At 37.5% G+C, this 24,458-nt stretch overlaps 1 protein-coding gene across 5 annotated transcripts in view; it reads left to right on the top strand.

Annotated features, from left to right (window-relative positions):
• LOC306756915 (calcium-dependent secretion activator 1-like) overlaps positions 1-24,458 on the top strand; it is a gene marked incomplete at both ends in the record, with an annotated part of 75,190 nt that overhangs the window by 16,925 nt on the left and 33,807 nt on the right. For all 5 annotated transcript variants that reach the window (XM_079241852.1, XM_079241851.1, XM_079241848.1 and 2 more), the window contains 8 exons: positions 719-832; positions 2,395-2,727; positions 14,823-14,903; positions 15,187-15,420; positions 18,418-18,539; positions 22,446-22,557; positions 23,512-23,651; positions 24,041-24,107. In XM_079241852.1, the coding sequence (XP_079097978.1) occupies positions 719-832; positions 2,395-2,727; positions 14,823-14,903; positions 15,187-15,420; positions 18,418-18,539; positions 22,446-22,557; positions 23,512-23,651; positions 24,041-24,107 (1,203 nt within the window). The remainder of the gene's footprint in view (positions 1-718; positions 833-2,394; positions 2,728-14,822; positions 14,904-15,186; positions 15,421-18,417; positions 18,540-22,445; positions 22,558-23,511; positions 23,652-24,040; positions 24,108-24,458) is intronic.

Genomic DNA, 24,458 nt, shown 5'->3' with positions numbered 1-24,458 from the left:
GAGACCTGGAGGTGTTCTGTTGGATGATGTTAAGGTGGCATCTCTTCTGTTTGTGGGTCCTTTCAGCTTCACTGGACCATGATTTACAATGCCCACTAGAGCAGTTTTCCGCTGTGATGTGTGTGGGTTGGTGAATTGCTCAGTTCAGGTTTGTGGAGAGGAAGTTATCCAGATGGAAGATTGAAAGCAACATGGTGCTTCAGTCGTAAGCAACGTTTTTTAAAGAAAGAGGTTAGAGGGTGGTTGGATTAGCCATCACAGAAGGGGGGGGACTACATGAGACTCAGATGGTTAAGACAGAAAAATAAAGCTCCCAACTGAGCAACTTAAATTCCCACTCTCGGATGCATCAACAATCACTGTGCAGGTGCTGAAAGACTGAGTTTGCGGATGTAATCGACTGAAATGAGGTTCTTGAACTTCATACTGCAGCTTAAGGCAACTGTGGATTTTAAAGGATCTCATTATTCAACTGCTGGATGATAACTGTCTAAAACTGGATGAAAAGGTAAGCGTATGGAAAACGCTGAGGGGAAAAGTAGGAGTGCTTAGCATTCCTAAAGCAAAGGAAAAAAATTCCTTGAAAAACAAAGTTTGAACTAATTTGTTCACCATGAACCCGACCAATGTAAACAACTGGAAGATGGATATATTTCTTTTAAAATGTATCTGCTTGTTTTGACACATTTTCCCATACTGTTTGTCCTTGCCTCCAAAGATATCCAAGCAGCAGCTTCAGCAGACCAAGGATCGCTTCCAGGCCTTTCTCAATGGAGACACACAAATTGTAGCTGATGAGGCATTCATCAACGCTGTGCAGAGTTACTCTGAGGTAATAACACACCACAGCGGCACATTCACAGTCACATCCACTTATTATGCACGGACCACAGCTTAATGCTTTGAAATCAGTCATTGTAGTTTGCTTTATTGTAACAAATCTCATTAGTATGTAGGATTTTCCGTCTACTTTTTCATTTACATTATGACATACTGTGGAGTACAGTCCAGTGTGTTGCTCATTTACAGAATCATTTAATGTGCTTCTCTGTAAAAAAATTTTTACCAGCTGTCTATTCGAAAAGTCTACAAGCAGGAAACAGCCCTTCTTTCGTTTCTATGTCAAAATGCCTGAATTGAGAAGGCTGAGTGGTAAAATGGTGGCTGAAGCTTTTCACTGCACAGATTATGAGTCAGAGCATGTGGTTGACACAGCCATCTTTTCCAGCCTCACTATTCAATCTGCAAATGAGAAAAGTCATCATGATCACACAAAGTTAAACTCATCATAAGAAACAAATACTTATATAAACTAAATTATGAGATCAAGAAAGACACCAAGTTAAATTTAAGTATGCGATCAGATGATTTGTCTGTTTTACATTCAGATGTCCTGTTTTACGCACTCACATACTGCGCAGGCTGCACCATCTATCATTGTGGACACATAGAACTTAAAGGCAAGCGCTTTTTTCTCTTTTGTCAAAAAGGTGAAGATATTTATCTTATCACCCTGCACCAAAAGTGATTGCAACTTAAAAAAAAAGGGCTGGAATAAAATCTTATGGGAGTTGTTTTTAAGATGGATCATTCATTGACAGACCTGAACCAAACCCGACTTTAAGGTGTCATTGGCAAACATGGTGGATAAGAACAGCAAATTATTGAAAAAGGTCTAGTTTAAACTTGATTTGACTGAATGTGCTTGCTATAGTTTAAGACATGATAACTGAACACAGTGCATCACCAAGATTCACACACCCCAGTATTAATGTTTATGTTTGATTCGTTTTAATTTTCTTCTTTCTTTTGGGTAAATTCATGTCTTAACTGTGGTGAATTTTCCCTCAATCTGCAAATCTTTATTTTTTTTAGTGAAGCATAGACTGAATAATGAGAGTGATGTAGCACTGAACCTTCCAGAAGCCGCTGCTTTGTAAGCATAATGAATGCTAAGAACAAAATGTGACTGTCAGAGCGACAAAGCCGTCAACTGGGAGAGTTACTTCGCTTGATGTGGTGACAATACAGTCTTGCCTGCCTCTGTCCCTGTTAGCTTGTTAACACAGGCGCTCTGCCTCCTGCTAAACTGCAGCAACACATACAGACATTATCACACGCAAAATCTTTTCTGTTTTTGTTTTGCTGATATAATTATATAGCTGATCACCTTTATTTTGTCGTGTTACAAGTTTACTGAAAGCTTGTTTAAAAATGCAAAGACACAAACTTGCATTGACCCAATTTTACAATGACTGTTTAATTTTGTTGTTTCTGTTCCCCAAAGATTTATTATAGGAGCAAAACAGACCAAAGAAACACGAGTGTCGCTGATTTTTTTTTTTTTTTTAAGCTTTATACACTGCAACAAGTGATACACGTCTTCTAACACAGGTGTTCCTAAAGAGTGACCGCGTGGCTAAGATGGTCCAGAGTGGCGGCTTCTCAGCCAACGATTTCAGGGAAGTGTTCAAGAGGCACATTGAGAAGCGTGTGCGCAGCCTACCGGAGATAGACGGTCTTAGCAAGGAGACGGTGCTCAGCTCCTGGATGGCCAAGTTTGACACCATCTACCGTGGCGATGAAGATCCCCGAAAGGCACAGCAACGCATGACTGCCAGCGCTGCTTCTGAGCTGATCCTGAGCAAGGACCAGCTGTACGAAATGTTCCAGAATATCCTCGGCATCAAAAAGTTTGAGCACCAGCTGCTTTATCAAGCCTGTCAGGTGAGTTATCAAACATGCATGTGACACATCTCTGATGATTTGCACAGTAGACGCGAATACTGCAGTGCTGGTTTGATTCAGCGTTGAAGTATCTGACTGTTGTTCACTTTGTTTGAGGTATTCCACATAAAACCTGCTTTCGGAGCAGAACCTCCCTGTGTCACACTTTATTAAAGTTATTTTTCAAATCCAGCATGTGGTTTTCACTGCATTGGTTTATATGCCTGTAACTCAGTTTATCCAGTTTTCACTTGCTTTTTGGCTGTTCTTACAACATTTCTTTCTTATTTCAATGCATCCCTGCTCAAAACACATCTAACTCAAATTAAATGGATCCAACAGCCTATGAAGTTTAGCTCAACGACTGACTTATTTGAGTTTAGTGTGTTGGAGCTGGAAAAAGGTGAAAACCTGCAGGACTGTGGCCTTCATGGGACTGAATTGATCAGCCTTGAACCAGAGGCAAGACACCTTGTGACAATATGTCAAACAGAAGGGTTGTATATATATATATATATATATATATATATATATATATATATATATATATATATATATATATATATATATATATATATATATATATATACATATATATATATAATATTAACATTAACAATAGTAAGATAATTAATATGTTTCTTGTCAAACATGCATTTTTTATTAGCTGCATTTAAAGGAGGTTTTATAAAATCAAATAAGTATCTTTTAGATATATGCCTTGATCCCAGTCCAGCAATATTTCATTGTCTGGGACATATGTAGAGATTGCTGGTGGATGATAGTGAACTCTGGGGTGCTTGTGTCAGACATAACTCTCCTTCCCTTGCTGTCTTTACTGCTCTCGGTGGGAATGCTGAAAGCAGCACTAATGTTGACTTTCTACTGGAGATTGATTAAAAGTCCTACCCCAACAGGATTTGGAGAAAGCCTCTGACACTTATACATCTGCTTAGCGTTTAATATATAAAGTACGCACTCCATTTTATTTAGATCTGTTAAACATGCGCTTTGAAGGCCAATTAGTTTTTAAATAGCAGAATTTCCATGGCTCAAGTGTCAGTCTCCTTTCTGCAACAGCTAACCTATAGATCTAAGCAGATGGCGTGAGTTGCTGTTAAATAAATTAGACTGTTCAGTATTGTTTGAATGTCTCAGTTGGCAAAAATCAATATAGGCTCTGTTCTGCATGAGTGTTCATTAGTGCAAACCTTCCAATGCAGAGGTGCAATACATCACCACAGCCCTCATATCCAGTGTATATTTTCCTTCCCATTCCTCTAAGGATCCCTAACCTAGTCCCCCCCATCTCTTTTTTTTCCCTTTCTTTTTTATGCTTCCAGCAGAGATATTGGTATAGTTTCAGAAATATGCATGCAGAATAAGCAACTCCAGTCTGCACAATATAACAAATCATGACTGTAAACAACGTGGCATATGCCACACAAATGTACGGTGCAGAGTTTTTACTGTGATGTGTCACATGGCACATGAACAAAGAGACATGGAAAGAGGGTTATAGCTTTGAAATGGGACAGATTTGTGTCACATTCATAGCCTCACATGGAAGAGAACAGAAAGAAATTGCATAACAGAGTTGTCTTATTCTTGGCATTGTCTCATCTATGTTTGCTGCAGTAATGAATATGTCAGTAGTGCTACTGTGGTGACTTTAAGCATCTCTCAGGAAGCTATCAGCCATCATTCATTGCCCTCTACTCAATGATAAAATCCTCACCAGGAAGGAGACGCAGGAATCCAGCCAGCAAAGTGCAGGGTTGGATCAAATGAAGGGTTTTGTGGATTGGATGAGATTCAGACAGCAACCTTTTTTCGCTGTTATCAGTGGAGTTTTTTTTTTAAGTCACATCTAAACAGTCAAAGTGAAGTACTATCTTTTTTTGTCTAAGGTTGCTAAAGTTAAAGAACATAATGGAAATGACTAACAGACTGATCAGACAGCAAATGTGCTAATCTCTAAGTGCGCTCTCCTCTGTGATGGCTGCACAGTTATTAAGCAACAATGACACCAAACATCACCACACAAATGTATGGAGGTCGGCTACATTTAGTAAAAACACAGCAAAATAATAATTGCCCTGTTTTGAAAAATGCTTTACAAAAAAAAGTCTGCTGTTTGCTTGATTCATTGAATTCCAATCTAGTTAAAAGGCAAAGTAAATAATACATGTTCTGATTTTGTTACAGTTTGTAACAGGAATATATATTAACCACCAAGCCAAACACAAATGATTTTAACAACTGGCAAATGTTACATTTGGTTTTAAAATCATAAGAAATTTGCCAGTGCTCTTTGCTCCTATGCAGTTGGCATGTCCAATGAGGTCACTAAAATCCAGATCTCAGACCAGCTCAGATGAACCACTGAAAAAAAAAAAATTTTTTTAAGCAAACCAGACTGCTTAGATATAAATAAATAAAAAAAAAAAAAAAAGAAACTGCAGTTAATAAATATTTATTCACCTTTCAGACTGTCATCAATATCATCAAACTGTGCAACTTACTTTCTCCTGATGAATGCAGCCAAGACATGGACGCAGATCACTAGAGCAGGGAGAAACGGCTTTAGTGATGCATTGATGAATCCATTAATTGCAGCTGTCTTTGGCTTGTTAAACTACCTATTGATAAACAAGATAGGTGCTGGCGGTGATCCTCAACTATTTATCCGCTGCTATGGATTTAGCTTCCACTTACCTAATTTCTAATTGGGGTTGTTAGTTGTTAAACAGTTGTGTAACCTCTGCGGCAAGGCGAGGGCTCGCTACTAAATTAGCACACGGTAACTTCGTTAAGCTGTGCACATTCCTTAGCAGACACTTAGCAGCCACAGTTTATTATTGCCGAGATTATAAATACGGCCTGTCAATCCATCAAGCATGTGACTGATTCTCTAATCTGGTGTGTGGCATCTTCAGCACAAGCAAAACCACATTTTCACTTCAATCTTTATAAAATTAATCCAGACATTTTTAAATAAACTTATTGCATTTTATTGAATTTAAAATAGCTGAAAGCTTAGCAAATTGTGGTATCCAGGAAAGATGTACTGATTCGAGGATGAAGTTAGAATAGCTACGATTGGACAATGTGTTGTATTAGCTCAGGTTATGAAGGTGCACATTTAGTTTACCTCAGATACTTGAAAGGCAACATTTTACAGTGAGTTTGTTCATCCATAAAATATTGGTTATGACAGATAATGAAAGATTAAGGGATATTTGATTCTTATAGAAAGGTTGTTTCTTGGGTGATATAAGCATGAAAGCTGCTGGTAGTTGCATTATTCTAATGAAAATGTTTATATTATTAAACATGTTCCCACAGTATTATGGTTTAAATCAATGAGTGTGTATGATATATAAAAGGAATGGGAATCAAACCTTTAAAAAATTATAATGTATAAATAATATATCATCATATCTGCATAAGATGTGAACCCAAAAGCCAGTTGCAGTACATATTACAGAGTTATACTGACTGTCAGACACAATACACAGAAAATGTCATTCAAAGCAATTAACTGTTTGCAATTTATTATTATATCACAATGGTACATTCTTTGATGAGTTATTAAATTATTTAAGTGTAAGTCCTGTTAACACTCCATACAGATTTCTTTTCTAAGGACTTTAAACTGGTGATATTTATTCCCACCAACAGATTTTCACTCGCACTAAATTATGCACTAATATGACATGGCTGACTGAATTACTCAACCCTGGGAGTCAAAGAAACGCACAAATATATTAGGATGAGCTTTTTCCTCTTTACCAAGATCTAAACAACAGATGCCAATACCATACTCAGATTAACAGTACCTTTTACAAACTATGAAGGAGGCCCCTCTTTTTCTCCTTTAATTTGTCTTGTCAGCGACGGTTAGTTGGGAAATGAGGCCTGAACACTTCCTGGTTTAGCCTATAGCTGATATAATTGCATAATGGGGCCTCTTCACTGCACACTGGCTTGGGAGAGGATGAGAGCATTTGCCTTGCCTGCTGAGACACCTCCAAGCTGAAAGAGCAGTGGGGTTGAAATGCACGGTGAAGCTTGACTGCACCCGCTTTATAGAATCTGTACAATATTTATTGCAGAGGAATGAAAAGGAATGATCAAATTTGTCCTTGACAGGTTGACTTGAAAACAAACAATCCCTCATCACCTAAGAAAGTGCCTGCATGGGGTAATTTCTGTCATTTGTTTCTTTAAAAGAAAGAACAAACAAATCTGCTCTCTATATTGTTTTTAAAATAAAGACTTTTTTTAAAATAAATCTCTGATATGTAATTTTTGGCTATTTTAAAGGGGTGCTATTATGGTACGTCGAGTTTTCTGAGCTTTCTACAGTGTTACAGTGTTGAATCCTCATCAGACATGTGAACGGTACTGTTTTTTTTATCACCTAAACGCATGTTTGAGTTTGAGTTCCAGCATGCTCTCCGTTCAGTTTCCATAGCGACGAAAAACGCGTCGTTTTAGAGAGTTTTTTCTACTTGGAGATCCTTGCGACGTCCCGGGGGATAAGGTTCGGTGATTGGTTACCTTCTACTGGTTAACGAGGGCATGTACAAATACATCAGGCGGGTGGAAAACGTGGGATAAAGTTATTTCCAACGATGGCTGGTGAGTTTACCAAAGAGAGACATCCTGCTGCATTCGTTGCTGTGGGTTGCTGTTTTCCACTTTGTTTTCAGGGTCTGATTCAGGTTCCAACATGTAGGGCTGTATGCTATGTGTTGACATTGTATTATTATTTTTTTTTTTTTATTGAGTTCATATTAGCCTAATCCTTCTGTTTATGAGATGTTACAATTACGGCGAAAGCAGTTGCGGTCCGCGCTCCCGATGTAGCGCGGTGGCGGGAGGCGGGGCTTAATGCGGAAGAGTCTCAATCCACTCGTTTTGCCCGCAGGCTGATCTGACAGCCTACGGAGAGGGTCGGTCTGAAGTAAATAAAGCGATTTGTGACAATAACTCGATCAATCCCAGCCCTTCTGGTCTCAGAAATAAAAAATAAATTAGTCTGAAATGCACATAATAGTTCCACTTTAAAGACAGCTATTGCAGCTTGCAAGAACTTATGGCAAATTGATTAATTGTGACTATTTAATATAATCAACAGAGACAGATGAGATTGCAGAATAATTTAAAGATGGGTTGTTTAGAATAACCTAATGAATATTTCTTCCAGACTTCTCTTTATGTGTTGGTAAAAACCACTTTAGGAAATATCTGTCCCTTGCTATTTAACCCAACCAGATTAACCAGCACGTACTGTTGCTAACTCTGCAGTTAGTAGTGGGAAGCTTGTGTAAATAACAATTATCAGGCTTGTTTTTAGCTAGAAATAACTAGAAATATTGAAACAAATCAATACTTAGATTAAAAGCACAAAACTGTGAGTTAACTGTTTTTATGATGCTCCAAAGAACGGAGGGGGAATATTAGGTAAATATTTTTCCCAATGTGATATTCTGGGAATCAAACCCACTGTCAAATAACTGATGATGACTTTTAAAAAAATGAAAAAAGACACAATAAACACATTTCTGCACATTGTTAAAGGGAAAGGTATTGATCATGAATTTATAATTTAAGATGGAGCCATAGACATGATTTCCTAATTATAATTCTTTTGTAAAACTACATTCACTAAAGATAAGTATTATCTCTCTGCGCAGTTTATTATACACATGCACACACAGCAAGTCTAAATATAGACCAGCTGCTGCAACTCCTCCAGGTCCAAGCTTGCCCTGCTGCCCAGTCTTTGTTCTTTGCAAGAATCCCCCCTGGCTGTGCTTGGTGTCTACAGCTAATGTCCCAACCACCACCTGGGAATCTGTCATCATCTGGGCTGTTAAATACCCGCCCGCCTCTGTTCCCTCACCTTTAACCTGCTGTCAACTTGGCTAACACTAAGGTAGTGTCACTTTCATTTAGCAGCTCTGCTGTCAGCTTCAGCAACCTGGTGAGAAATTTACCTTTTCACCAGTCTTATTTTCCAGTGTGTTTGCCTGTCCACCTGTATTGTGCCTGTGGGTCATTGACAACAATGACCTTTTAGTAGTTGTTTATTTGGGTGCTCTGAGGCTCAGTAGGTGGTAGCCATTAGTTTACAGACATCAACCTTATCTTTTCTCCTCTTCCTCATGCAGGACTGTCTTTACTTTTCAGTTCTGTCAAGACAGAGACAGCTGCAACAAAACAAACTGCTCCCATCCCTCTTTGCATTTCATGCTTCATGGTCGCTCATGTTAGACATTTTGCAGCCGAGTTACAATCAGCACGTGGTCGCACAGACCATTCTCATCTGCTGCCACCTTCCTCCGTGTCACTTGTGAAAGATTTTATAGTGTTTATAGTGTTTTCCTGGACATGTGGATGAAGGTCTGTTGTATTTTGTGCGTTGCTGTGCACGCAGGAAGAACACAGATAGGACAGTAAAAATGCAACGTCAGACGCTGACAAGCCAAGTTGCTCATTTCTGGGCACGACACTGACAGGTCTTATGGGATTGCACGTGTCAGATGTCGCTTGCGCCACAGTCCAGCAGTGCACGTAGAAGAGTGTTTTGACACAAGATTGCCAGCAGCACGGAAAAAGAGCTGCTGAAGCACAGAAATCAGTAGAAGTCACCGTTGTGGTTGTGGATGTGTTTCTTTGTTTTCTTGTTGTTGGAAATAAAAGCTCACTATTTTTATTTTTTCCATCACAGCAAGCTAAAGCACGGTTTAAGAATCATTCTGTGGCAGATCTGTACTGAGTACCACTGTGCTTTCTGTGCAGACATTCTGCTGCAGCTGGTGGCAAAGTCTGATTTTGTGCTCTACTAAACAGGAACTCTGGGTTATGAAGTAGGGTGGTTGTTCAGTGGCCAACACTGGTAGCACACCAGACTTAACAGTTCATGCTTACTGTCCTCCATTTAAGATACATCTGGATGACATAAATTCATAATGCACACATCAGTAAACAGAATCAAATCCAGACTGGTAGGTAAGGCCTCTCCAATCATGAAAATGCCTTTCAACTTATTACATGACTATGGCCATAATTCCCATAAAGTGGTTGCTTTTAACTATGTGTTTCATTATCCCTTCCACTGTATCTGTGTCACTCTTTCAACTGCTGTGTGATGCTTACTGCACCCCTCCCCATCTCTTAACAGCTACACCGGGACATCAGCTCATTCTCTCTTAAAAAGGATTGCTGGAAGGGGCAGAGAATCAATATGGTGAAGCTTGAGAGACGAGGCCCGTTAATGTAATAGGAGTGGGTGAAATACCAAAAAGGTCCATTCTGGCATGCATCCCAGCAGCAGGACACCAAAGAAATTTGAAGCTCTGTATTAATAGAATCAGATGTTATGTGCACTATTATAGAAGATCTTTTTAATGGAACAAATTGAAAACAAATATGTTGCATCCCCATTCTTCAGCACACTATACTACATTTCCTGTTCTAATTTATATTTGTATATCTTTAGCTGTTTGCAGGTTATTTGCAGATTGCTACTTGGCCATTTGTTCTGTGCAGTGCATTAAGTGGAGCAAAATAAGTGGCGGTAGTCCCTTAAGTCAGTTTGTCATGCAAACATGGGACAAAAACATGGGTGATGCTTATATGTAGATCTATAAATTGATCTATAGATTAATAGTTTTATTACACAGAAATGTCAAAAAGCAAACACAAGAAGTTCTCAATGAAATTCACATTTGCCAAAATCAAAGTGCCATGGAGACACATTTATGAACTTCAAGCCTCATTACATGGACATTAAAAAAAACACTGAAAAGTAAGTACATAAACTAAAAGTTCATTAACCTTTTCATGCATGAATTAATAAAAAAAATTTTAAAAAAGCATTTTTTTAATATAGTATTTTACCTCTTCAAATATGCAATGATATTTTCATTTTGTTAATTAGTGACATTTAGAAATTTGTATGACTTATTTTAATGTACTCTACAAAATAGTTATAAAATAATATACAATCATAATTATATTATGTAAATTTTCTATAAAATATAGCTGTATCATTTTCCTTTCTTATTTATAGCAAAGGTAAAGTTGCGTAATTACATTACGCTCAATTATATCACATCTTTATCTATTTTCCAGTGAGTGGAAACATATTTGATGACTCACTAACATCCACTGAAGTGGTTTATTTACAACAATACCATCCTCATTTATGAATATGGAAGCAAAAAGCTTGTAAATAGGTGCCCACTACAGGGCCACTCTGCATGAAAGGGTTAAAAACAAAAAAAGGTCTACATTTAGACATATGTAGCTTATTGCCAGACTAATTTAACAGTGTATTACTATTACACTTTTCCTCTGTGAAATATGTTTTTCACAGCATTAGGCCTTAGCAATATCATCTAATCTTTAATCTAGAAATAATCTTCAAAAACTCAAAATACTAACCAGCCATACACTTAGTTTACAGCATCTGACCTTCATTCTCTGGTGTAGTAAGTGACTGTTAAATAGTACTACTGTCATCCCTCAACTCTGCTCCAGTTCGTGTCCTCAAGCCCTTTTGGAGCCAGGCTAACATTACAGCCGCGATAGTTATTTTATCTCCCCCTTTCCTCTCTTTCAAAGCACGTACACTTTAATGTAAACACAGAAGCGAGTGAACAAGGTGAAGTTCGGCTTGACGTTGTGGGCTACAGTAAGCGTTGTGCGTCTACCAGTCTTAATACATTTCTTTTGAGGTGACTTTTTTTTTAAATCAATGAATTTAGGCTGTAATATGTTGGGAAGTCGTAAGAGGGTATACTGATTGTTGTAGAAAGCCAGTAAAAGTCCCAGTATGCAGTATACGCTGTAAAAAATAGTCCCGATATGCAGTATACGCTGTAAAAAATAGTCCCGGTATGCAGTTAATTAATAATGTTAATAATGATAATAATAATAATAATAATAATAATAATAATAATAATAATAATAATAATAATATTTTTTTTCTTACTTTGTTGTTTTTTGTGATATGCATCCTTCTGGGTCTGAAACAAAGAATAAAGTAAGTAGGGATGTAAGTTGTTTTATTATTATTTAATTATTATTATTATTATTATTATTATTATTATTATTATTATTATTATTATTATTATTATTATTATGACTTCTTTCAGAAATATGTCATTGTTTCAGATTCACCACTAAAATTTCAAAAGCCAATAAAGATCAGTAGTGGTCTGAAATGTAAAATGTAACTAAAACCTATAGTTGATCAGTTCACTCACATTGTTTTACTAATTTTTTGAGCTTATTGATCATTACATTTTCATTGAAGTTATAATTGTAAGTCATTCTTGGGTGTTTTACAACCATATTTTTACAGTGTAATGGGGAAAATTGTGATGCAGAGCTGCTGAAAGCTCCTTATTAAACCAGTTACCCAAAGGCATGTTTTAATGTGACATGTCAGAAGAAGGCAGAGGAATAGAAAGTAACAGCACTGGCTGACTTTGTTTGTTTGTTATTAACATTACAATGATTTAGACAAAGGGGCACAAAAGCTTGTGTCATCATGGAAAAATTACTTAAGCGTAACACCTTCACAGGCTATTGGGAAAACACTCACACATTTGTTGTGTTCAGATTAACTATCAAAGCTTAACTTAGCAGTGTCCTGACATTGTTCACATGACACACAGTATAGTAGTTAAGATCCTTTGTTTTTAAGTTAATTATTTACTCAGTTTCATCATTACCTAACTGTGAAAACTACATTTATTTTCCATAATGAATACAATGAGCAAAAGAAATCATTTTAGATGCATACAGAAAAAATGGCTTTCTTTTAATAATTAACCCGCACATGAATAAGTGATTTGTGCTTCAGAATCATTTGCACGAGAGCTGGAAGGAAAACGGATGATACGCTGAATATGAAGAGGAGAGACTATCAAGTTACTCATGTATGAACTAATTGCTTTCATGATGAAAGGCTTATTTCTCTTGTCTGAGTTTAGAAGTTTCTTCATTTTACTGTTGTGCCAGCAGCTATAGCTGAAAGCTTGCGTGAGGTTATAGAGATATTGCCCACATCAAGGTTATAATGTTACTTATTCATGACAGTTTGACAGAGCCCTCTTAGACAATGCACAAGAGCATTTTTTGAGATTTACTCCTCTCCTCAGTCTTTTGCCTTCAAGTCTAAAAAACATTCAAAAAGTTAGTTGCTAATCCTTACCATGCAACTAAAACACCATTCCCAGTCTCAACACTAACATTTTACAAGTAACATTTAGGATGAAAGGAAAATGAAGAAGATGCTGCACTTTAATATAACATAGCTACATAAGTCTTCAAAATCATGACCTGTATTTAAAAACACCTTGATTTTTATGATGCTTGACATATGAAGTTTAGAAAAAATAATGAATACATTCACGACATTTTGTTTTTTTTAACCATTTGCATAACCAGTCATTTTAAAAACTTACTGGTTATATTTATATGTCAATAACTATAATGGAGCAGAAAAATTAATACAAATTTTACAGTTTTATTTGCATTGAATGTGACTGGAGAACATTCCCTCTTTAGTTCATTTTAAAGTTTTGGAGTCTGATTTTTGTAATTTGCTCTGCAATTGTTTTAAACATTTTTATGCTCTGATTTTATTGTTATGTTGTTTTTATTATCTGTTGCTGCTGTAAACCCTTTGGCCCTGTAAATGAGGGAGACCTAAGTGACTAACGAGTTCAAATAGAGGTTTAAATAAATAAATGTATTAATATTACCGCAATTATAAAATCTTTATATTTCGCATTACGGGCTTAGTGAAACTGTCATAATGTTCTTGTGTGCAAACAAACAGCCCTTTTTACACTGTTAATACCATTCACCAAGACCTACTGATATCCAGCTTTTTAGTGCAGTAGTGAAGTGTTTAATTAACATAGTCCACTTAACATGGCTGCACAACACTGTTTTATATGAGCCCCAGCTCAACACGGTGCTGATGGGAACTTAACACTCGGGTGCATGGGCCAATATTCGTGTGGATTCTGGAGTCAAGCCAACAAGAACTGTTACACTCCCAAAAACACACTTATTAACTCTTAGTCTCACTTGGAGGCACTAAAAATGGCAAGAGTAATTCTCAGACCAAAGAATAGGTTAATTGATTTAACTCGCTATAAAACAGCTTGTCCCTGTGTGGGGTTAATGTCCATACTATGGTTCAAAATAATAAACTTGCCTTAATATCTCAAAGGACTGTGATTATTAGCAATTATAACCAGCATTATGTTGCTTCATGTTGTCATGGTTACAGCCTTGTCTCTTGAAAGCTAATGACCAGTTGTACCCTTGATAAGGATAAACATTTATTTATTAGCAATTCGAAAACATTTATTTGTTTCTTTTAAAGGGTTTACCAGTGATTGTTAAAAATGCTTAAACACAATCATCTTGCTATAAAAACAGCACATGAAGAAGTTAGATGGGGAGGATTGTGATCTCAACCCAAGAAATATCACTCAACACTGTTTGAAGCCCCTTACAATGCAATGCTGTCCAATGTTCTGTTGCTTTTCTTCTGCCCCATCGCTCAGAATCGGTTCTTGGCATAAGACCTGCATGGTTAGATTCATAAATTAATAGACACATAACTGTAGGACGCCACACTTTCCCTTGAACAATAGAAAACCCTGACAACACTTATAATGAGACAGTTGTATTTTTGTGTTGTGAGAATGTGCATTATACACCTCCTGAAGAGACTTGGAGCTATCTGTGATCTCCTCATGGTTTTTGCAAGACTGCTTGCCTGTCTTCATTTATATTTCTTTGAGTTAAATATGGCTGACAATTATAATTGAACATTAATTACAATGTGAAAAATGTATTATCACCAAACCCCCAAAGGATCATTAAATATTGTCAGAAAGATGAAACAGACATTCATATGTTAGGATTTATCTGTTTTTAGATGAATGACTTGGTGGTTTGGATGACCTTTCATGCTGACACCTGTATTTATGGAGTATTGCACAGTCCATAAAGTAGTCCTGACTGACTTTCTCCTGTCTGTTTACTGATAGCTGGACAACCTGGACGAGCAGGCTGCACAGATCAGACGAGAGCTTGACGGTCGTCTTCAGATGGCAGACCAGATTGCCAGGGTGAGTCAGACTCTGCAGGGGTGACTCAGATTGTTTATAATATGCTTTATTCTATAGTTAATATGACGTTAATCTGCTGTAACTTGTACAAGCCTCATAGTGAGAATGTCCATGCACAGATAAAGACTGCTTTAAAGATTATAGATACAGTTTGTGTGTGTCTGTGTCCTCAAAAATTAAGTATCTTGACAATCATTTTTATTTCTTTTTAAGATTCTGAAATGATTATGTTTTATGAGAAATTGTTTCCTGAACACACTTCTTTCCTTTTTCCTGTTAGCAGGGTGGAAAATTCCCCAAATTTGTGTCTAAGGAAATGGAGGCCATGTACATTGAAGAGCTCAAATCTTCAGTCAATCAGCTGATGGCCAATCTGGAGAGTATGCCTGTGTCCAAAGGTGGAGAGTTCAAGCTGCAAAAGCTGAAACGGGGCCACAACACCTCCATCATCGATATGGGACAGGAGGATGAGAACACACTGTCAAAGTCCGATGTGGTCCTGTCATTCACTCTGGAGGTATGCTGAGTGTATGCAAACATCGTTGTGAATTACAACCTATTGGTTATTTTCAAATCAAATAATGGGGAAAAAGTTTAAGCCATCTTTTGAATTCATTATTTAGAAATATTTTTCTACTGCTTTGTTAAAGCCCCGTCTGTGTAAAATCTCAGTACTAAGTGGGGCCTTACCCCCACAGAGCTGATCTAAAACAATTTAAGCTGAGTGCCCTGTGGGGCCTTATCACCTCACTAAGGGTCCCTGCTCATTTCATCAGTACGCTTTTTAACATCTACATTTCTTTGAGTTTTCAGCTGTAGCCGAGTGGCACAAACTTAATCCTGTTAGAAGACTGCGTCAGTCTTAACCTGAACTAATAAAATCCAAACTCTTGTCAGGTTATTCTCTGCTACCGACTAAGTATAGAACCAGACAGCACACCTGTTTCGCGGGGCTGAACAGACGCTGTGTGAGGAACAGATTGATGCATACACACATACTTATATGCACAAAACCCTTTTTACCTGCTCCTTACCGGGAAAAATGACTCATCTTGTTATCAGCTTGACTGAGATGAGCTATCACCACAGCACACACAGCAGTCACACCTCTCTCCTCGTGATGCAGTGCTATTTCAGATTCAGGAAGTGCATAATGTACAAAGATGTGCAAATAATGTGACTCTGATTTTCAGCTTGTTTGCTCAACGTATTATAAAGATTTATTGTTTAAATTATTTGCACGGCAAGGGGAATTTGTGATCATTTGTCAGAAAGAGTGGTGGTTTACTAGCAGACTTGCCTGAGAAAAGCTTTAGTTGGAATCATGTTGATGTTTCTTGGTTATTTTATCGTAGTCATTCTAAATAATGGACAAGATTAGAGAAATACAGTGAACAGGAATCTGTTTTATTTACAGTCCGCGTTAGAGCTATTAGCACAACATAATACACAGGAAAATAAAATCAAAATCTTAGAAAATCAATTCAAATAAGCTTTTATGCTATCCAATCCTAATTATTTCAACACATTTTATAGTTAATATCATTTAAATGAATGGAATTCCAAAATTAACAAGAAATATCATTATTGGAGCATTTGGTATGAAACTAGTTGAGCAGATAAAATAAAAAACAATTTCATTTATACATTCACTTTTACTGGATATATCACTGATTGATCATTTCAGTGGATAAAAAAGTTGATTATTTCCAGCTTTTTTCAGCGCCGACTTTCAGAGAAGTCTGATTTTTCTCTGTCCGAGTTAATCAGAGATTATAAAATAACACCCTAAAACTTGTGGATTTCATCAGTTCATAACTTTAACAGAACATTTCACATTCATAAAGCTCTTGAGATGCTTCTAGGATCTCTGGCACTAATGCGGCAAAAAACATGCAAGTTATCTAATGAGTTTCAAGCTGACCTGGGGGCAATGTGAGAAGGAGGGCTCAGCCTGTACAACACACTGTAAGTTAATCACTGAAGGCTCCTGGGGAAAAGTCTAAGAGGGAGACAACTACCGAATGAAAGGACACATAAGAAAGAACTAAAGCTTGCACACATGTTTCAAGATGAACCACAGTCTTTCTGACAGACAGATATGCAGATAAAAACTAAAGTGGAGTCTATCGAAAACAAAATTGAGCCTATGAAGGGAAAGACCATCCTCTGAACAGCAGAGGTGGCAATTCCTGCTCCAGAAAGTAAAAGTCCTGCCATGTTTTTGGATTATCCTGTACATTTAGAACAGGTGTTTTCACTAACAGGCTTGTTTACCTGGCAAATAAACTCTGCTCATTAAATTCAGCTGGTTTGGTGACTGGTCGGAACAGCTGTCGGACAGGACTTTTACTTTCTGGACCAGGAATTGCCACCTCTGCTAAACAGTAAAACAAGGTGGAAAGACTATCATGCGTCATTGCTGCTCTTGATATAGAAGTCAGTAAAAATGTGAAAGTAACAATGAAGTCACAACGTTGCCACATTTTTTTTTATAAATCAAAATGACTCACAAGGGATCTGTGATAGACTGGCGAGCTGTCCAGGGTGTACCCTGCCTCTCGCCCAAAGACTGCTGGGATAGGCTCCAGCTTACCTGCAACCCTTAATCGAACTAAACGGTTTGGATAATGAATGAATGAGTGAGTGAATGAATGAATGAATGAATGAATGAATGAATGAATGGATGGATGGATGGATGAATGGATGAAACCAGGAGTGCACATCACAAACAACAAGAAAAATCCTTTGTATCACTGAAGAACCTTTAGATGCAGCTGAAATCTGACAGTTTTCACTTTTTTTTACATCAATCTTTGCTAAAGAGTTCAACATCACAAATAAATGCTTTTTTTATTTTGTCAGTCTTGAACAAATGTTATTCGTAAACATTTAAAATTCCCTGAAATCTGAACCTGTTTATGCTGTGTACACGCAGTAAAATATTTATGTCAGTCAGCCTCATACAACTACCTACTTTTGCCAAATCCCTGATGCTTGTATTGAATTTGTGGACTGACAGTATATAAACAGTGGCAGTAAATGAAGTATATTAGCACCACAAGGACAATGGATCAAATGGAAACTTTTATTGAAGTCAAGTATTATCCTGAAGGTGCATGTTTTTGACTTAGGCTGTTCCACTGAAATCCACTTTTGTAAAATAAAAGTTACTCCAGGCAATGAGATCACTACCTAGTTATTCAGTGGGCTGTTAAACACCAGGTGTAAGACTTATTGTGGCTGATAAAGCCTGCAAGCCATTTCAAGTACCGTATAGAAGGTTGCAGTGTCAAGGGAGGATATCAGCAATCTTTACAGGCCCTTTCAGTAGCAAATCAGCCAGAATCTATTGCACAATAAAGACACTCACTGCAAATGTAAGTAGTCATTGTAGCTGGCATAGTATTTCTGGATGAATCTGTTGCGTTCTCATCTACTGTTGACCCTTCTGCTCTGTGACCCCTCTCAAGAGATGAATCATTTCTCGTCTGCAACCTTCTGTGCTTTCTAGGTAGTGATCATGGAAGTGCAGGGGCTGAAGTCTCTGGCTCCAAACAGGATTGTTTACTGCACCATGGAGGTGGAAGGAGGCGAGAAGCTCCAGACCGACCAAGCAGAGGCATCCAAGCCAACGTAAGTGTGCACACATGCACATTTGTTTTTCACATGTCTTTTATGTGAGTATAAACAATGTTCATAGTAGGATTCACAGTCTATCACGTTTTAAATGTGACACAGCTCCCAAATGTTGGCAATAAATATCATAAAATATTTATTGTTGCTGCTTTCTTTGAACCCTTTTTGCAAACACTTTTTCTTTCATTTCCAACATAAAACTTCTTTTTTTAAATGTAACAGAATGTAGGTCTTGGTACATACCAGAAGGACAATTTTATGTTATAATTTCTAATTTCAAGGTATTTTATTGAGTGCCCTATAAAGGATTAGACAATAGTAGTTTTGTGTTTTATTACATTAAAGGTCAGAAGTATGGTGGTATTAGACTAACAGAGTCAAATTTAATTAATTTGCACTGGAAGATGAAACTACAGCAAGCAAACAGTGCCAAACTTTCCCCCATCTTAGTATTTATCTTTCTTGCAGGGAGACATTTCCTGTGTTTTCACAAGTGCTCTCAGTTGCCTCATTCCCTCTCAAAATGACTTTGCATGTAAATGACTACATTTAAAGAAAATGGGGCTGCGGGGTGAACTAGAGCTTCATTTTGCTGATTTTCTTCCCTGACGTCCTTTGATCGTATCTATTTTGGTATATATTTCAAATGTGTACCTTTTAAAAATAGCTGCATCTCACCGGTTAAAAGAAGTAGCCGTGTCAGCAAATCTCTGAGACTTTGAGAACAGACCACTTTCATGTCTCTGAACTGCTCAAGCCATTTAAATTAGCCAACCGAATCCAAAAGCCTTTCTTACTGGCTGATTTCCAATCCGATCGATTACGGTCTGGGAAATCTTCGCTCTTCGCTTCACATCAAGTGATGTACAGAATTGAACAATATAATGTGTGATCTCTGCAGTTGGCACATATGCCGAATTATTTTGTCACCATATTTCTTGTTACGACAGGTCGTAAGACTATACCCATCCTTTCTAGATACCATTTCCCTTTATGTGTCTAAAACACAAGTATTGTGCAGTTCAAGATATAAGAGAAATGCTCATGAAACATTCATGCAAATATGAGCTATTTTAAGCTCCAAACGTCTTCCTCTGATCTTCCTCATTTAAGAGCCTTTTTATGGAAAGAGATGGGGGGGGGGGGGGGGGGGGGGGGGACATGAATGAGAGAAAGGATTAGAGGAGAACAAGGGTATGATTGTGTAATTGTCTTGCATGTGTTGTGGGGACATAAATCTGTTCCAACTGTGAACAGAAACTTGAAAGTGAAGATGTGGTTTATGGACAGTGAAGTGTTTTTTTTGTTTGTTTTTTGTTTTTGTTTTTTTACAATATTTTCAATTTTAGGTTAAATTTTAGCGATTATGAATTAATGGACACGTGGCTGGGTGTTTGGCCATCTGAATGGTTGTGTGGAGAAGTCACATGTGCACGCAGATGCACGCACACATAAAAAGAAAGTAACACATGATGGTTGTTAATCTTCAGACTGCTTCAGGTTATTTGCATACAGTAATTAGATGTGTTCAGCAACTGTGTGCTCAGACTGACATCCGGCTTCCTGTTGTGACTTTACATTTAACTTTGATGCATTGATGTTAAGGTTAATATGGTTAATTTTGCAGTTTATTTTTTCCTCATTTGAGCTACTTGAGCACACACAGGGTTTGATACATTTAGGAGAAAAAGCAGCAGGAGCTTGGCGCCATCACGTCCATTAATAGACCTTCCATTGAGCCACAAGGTCACCTTCATGCCAGAACAATGGTTCCATGGGAAATAAACACAACTTACCGCTGACTACACACTGTCAGCTAGCAGTCTCCCCTCCTCCTTGTCTATATGCTGGAGCAGCAGCATCTTTGTGGAGGTGAAGCGGCAAGAAAAAAAAAAAATCTTCAAGGCTTAAATTGGACACCGTTTTCTTCATACTTCAATTCACAGCTATAAATTCAATCACTGATCCATCCACCCTTTTTTTATATACAGTTTATTCCAGTTAAAGTCACAGGAAAGCTGAAGCCTATCCCAGCAATTAGCAGGTGAAAGGCAGACATCCTGAACAGGTCGACAGTCTATCACAGGGAATTTAGTCATTTATTTTATATTGCTGAGGCTGTGTAAGGCAGTATTACATGTTCACATCCACAGATGGAAGCATTACCAATAGAAGCACATGTAAGTTTTGCACCATGATAACAGTTAAGTCAAGCCTACTTACTTTTACATTGCCTGCTGCACAAGGCCAAAGTGTAGCTCAGTTTTAGTTGTTAGTTGTTTGAGGTAAAAAATAAAATAAAATAAAATAAAATAATGACCAGAACAAAAATTGTACTTCTAAAATGATACCAGAACTGTTTCAAGCTATACATATCTCTACCTACTGAGTTCACCTGGTGAAATAGTCCTTTTAGTCACATATTTCTCTTTCTGTTTGTTGCCTTTATACAGTATTATGTGAAGCAAAACACATGCAGATACTGTATTCCTGTAGCTATAAGTGGATCCAAGTGGAATTGGTCTGATGTACTTTTTTATTCTCTTCACCATTATGCTTAAGCCGTACCAGTTTATACATTTCATACTTTGCGATTTGGACCAAGAAAGGCTTATAGTTTTCTTGAATGCACACTGATGTGGAAAATCAGACCTGTTTAAAACGATACACGTCACCCACATTTCTTAGTTCTTTCATTACTGGACACATGAGTAAGTTTGAAACAATTTGTTTTTGGAGATGCAAATACATCAGAATTGTGTGGCCTATGCTTTAATAGCCAATCCCATCACCAATACATGCTGGTACATATGGATCTCTCATGTGCTGATCCGAGGTGACTGATTCTTCTCTATCTTCTGTCAAGGAAATCATGTGCGTCCACTAAAATGGCTCCAGACAAACAGAGAGTTAAGTCTGTCCTGTTCTGGCTCTCCTAAGATGCTGAGTACTGGAAGCTGCTGAAGCATCCTCCAATGAAACATCCACTTTTGTATACGATTCCCAGTTCAGTCTCTGAACCTCATGTACACCTGAGTTTCTGGCAGAGTCTCTACTTTCCACCACAAGAATGATGATGTACAGGACAGCAGGACTGTTGAGCTTTTTTGACCTCTAGCAGTTTGAATATGAGCTTAAATGTGTCCCATGAAGAGTTTACTGTGAAACCAAGCTTCTCATTTCATTCTTTTTCTCCTTTATCTTTTTCTATTTGAATCAGTGATTTTTTTTTCACCTTTTAAAGTTCTTTAAAGGTAGTGTAATAAATTGTAATTTACCTGCTTTTGAGTCCCTGAATTGGTGTTTATAACAAACTTTTAAAAACAGGAATCTCTGTTCTGGTCTCCGTTGCAGACCCTCCAAGTGCACCTTTAAATTATTAGGTGTATAAATAGCATGAGTGCATTTCAGTAAGCTACAGTGACAAAGAGGAACAAAATGAATGTGCTTTTTTTTTTTTTTTTAAATCTTTTGTGCTTTTATTCTGACTTTGAATTGCTGCAAATCCACATTATTGCCTTTTTTTCTTCAAAAAACACTTTTATTCAGTCCCCCCATCATTTTCCATCCCTGATATAAAAAAAAAAAGACAAGTGTGAATGTGTCCAAAAATAGCTAACTCTCTATCAGAGTTCTGCATATTTCAATCCCTACATCACCAAAACATTTAAGTTTACCTTTAAGTGCTTTTTATTTTTTTTAATCTGTCATTTCTCTCGGTTAAATTGTTTTCTGACATGCTGCATGTTGTTTTGGTGTGATGTATCATCAATGATGGAAAGCTACTCTCCCTAACCAAAATTTTCTCGTCAGCACAAGAGATGAAGCTATTGTGTGGAAACACCGCCTCATCATGCTGTCATGGAAGTTAACCTCTGGAGTCTCTTATGTTGTGTCTTTCAGCTGGGGGACCCAAGGGGACTTCACCACCACACATCCTCTCCCTGCTGTCAAGGTGAAACTGTTTACAGAGAGTACAGGCGTGCTAGCTTTGGAGGACAAAGAGCTGGGCAGGGTAACGCCTTTGTTTACTTTTTCAGCAACACACAAATGCTCTGACCTCAATGCAGTAATAGAAAACAGTAAAGCTGGATTCCAAGTCCCAGAAATGAACACCACAACTCTTCTTTTGTATTTATATGGAAAAGCCTGTTTGAACATTTTTCTTTTAACCATTACCTTAATTTTATGTGCATCCAAAATATTTTGTTTAAGTTAAATAAAGAGAAAGAAAAAAATATAATTGTATCCTATTTTTATTTTCTAACATACTGTGACCAGTGCTATTCAATGAATGAACAAATAAATAAAGTTGAATTTAGCCAAATTTAATTAAAGTTGATCAAATTAAGCATTTAAAAAATAAAATGTCATACCAAGGCTAACTTTAATTATACTTGTGCACTTTTTTTTTTTTAGTAAGATCACAGGAGGACGATAAGAAAAAAGGGACTTTTATTCCTTACAGCAGATTTTCAGTTTTATTTAAATCTCATCCAATCCAATCTAACTCAAATGTCAAGGGAACAGCAACACAAATCTGTTCTCTACTCGGCATTTGTCTGCATAAAAGTGACAGGTAGTTAAGGAAGGCAGTGTTGATGTTTTGCACTGGGGCCGCGGCGTCTCAGGCGTCCCTGTGGTGGCAATGACCTTGGCTGTGACAAGGCTCTTTGATCTCCCACTGCAGCAGAGTTGGCAGGAAAGCAAGCTTCCTCAAAGCTCTTTAAGTCAGTAAAGAGAGATTAGGCCTCCTCTGCAGGGAGGCTGAGCGTCGCGTTGTTCTGTTACTCCACCGCCACTCAATTTATTAGTTTTTCATCAAGGAAAAAAAACACACAATCACCTCCCACCACAAACACTGATTGGAAGCCGAATCGTGCAAAGGATGAGATGGAAGATGTGCTACCTGCATGTCAGTCTAATAATAACCGTGTCTTACATTCCTGGTTTTTTTCTTTGAATGCAGGTTGTCCTTCATCCAACACCTAACAGCCCCAAACAGTCAGAGCTCCATAAGATGACTGTGACCAAGGCTTGCCCTGACCAAGATCTGAAGATCAAGCTGGCCATACGTATGGACAAACCACAGAACATGAAACACTGCGGGTAAGAAAGATGTGCTTTTATCGTCTTACGTGCTTTTCGTTTTCCGTGCCTCTCCTGTAGAACTCCATACCTCTCAGCTCCTTGGCCTCATTTCTATTCACGTGCTGTGGAAAACTACTGTGCAGTGCACTACTCCCTCTGCTGGACACCACGGTGTAGCTTAGTTTTTTCTTGAGAAGAAATTCTCAACACTTTCAAGCTATTTAAGTCACTCCAAATAACATGTCTTTTATGCAAACTTGATGCTTTAAAAAAGTAATAATTGACTGTTTATTTTGTTTCTGTTACATAGCTTGTTACTTAAAATGAAATATACTGAGATCTGGTTTAGTGTGTCTGATACACTCACCAGTGTGCATGTCATGCATGTGACCTCTCTGTTTCGGCAGGTATCTGTGGGCTTTTGGAAAGAATGTTTGGAAACGCTGGAAAAAACGTTTCTTTGTCCTCGTTCAGGTGGGTTAAAATTGAGTTCAGTTTGATTTTCTGCCTTTGTTGATGTCGTTTTAGTGACCAGTATTTAGTCCATTGATTGAATTTTAGATACAATACTGAGAACATTCTTGGTGGAATAAGTTGTGAAATGCATCAATAAAAACTTATCAATCTGTTCAAACTTACATTGATTCAAATGTGTTTCAAAGGGAGCATTTTAATAAACTTAATACTGGTTTAGTTCAGTGTTTTCATATCACTTTGAGCCTCTTTTCCCTCTTTACCTCAAACTTTTCAACAGTTCATTTTATAGATATTTTACTTTCCCCCCCAAAAAATAAATAAAAAAATCAACAATATAATTTCCTGTTT

The sequence above is a fragment of the Telmatherina bonti genome (assembly GCF_933228915.1).
Source record: "Telmatherina bonti genome assembly, chromosome: 6".
NCBI lineage: Eukaryota > Metazoa > Chordata > Actinopteri > Atheriniformes > Telmatherinidae > Telmatherina > Telmatherina bonti.
The sequence above is the reverse complement of the archived record's forward strand: the minus strand, read 5'-3'. Positions and strand labels throughout refer to the sequence as shown.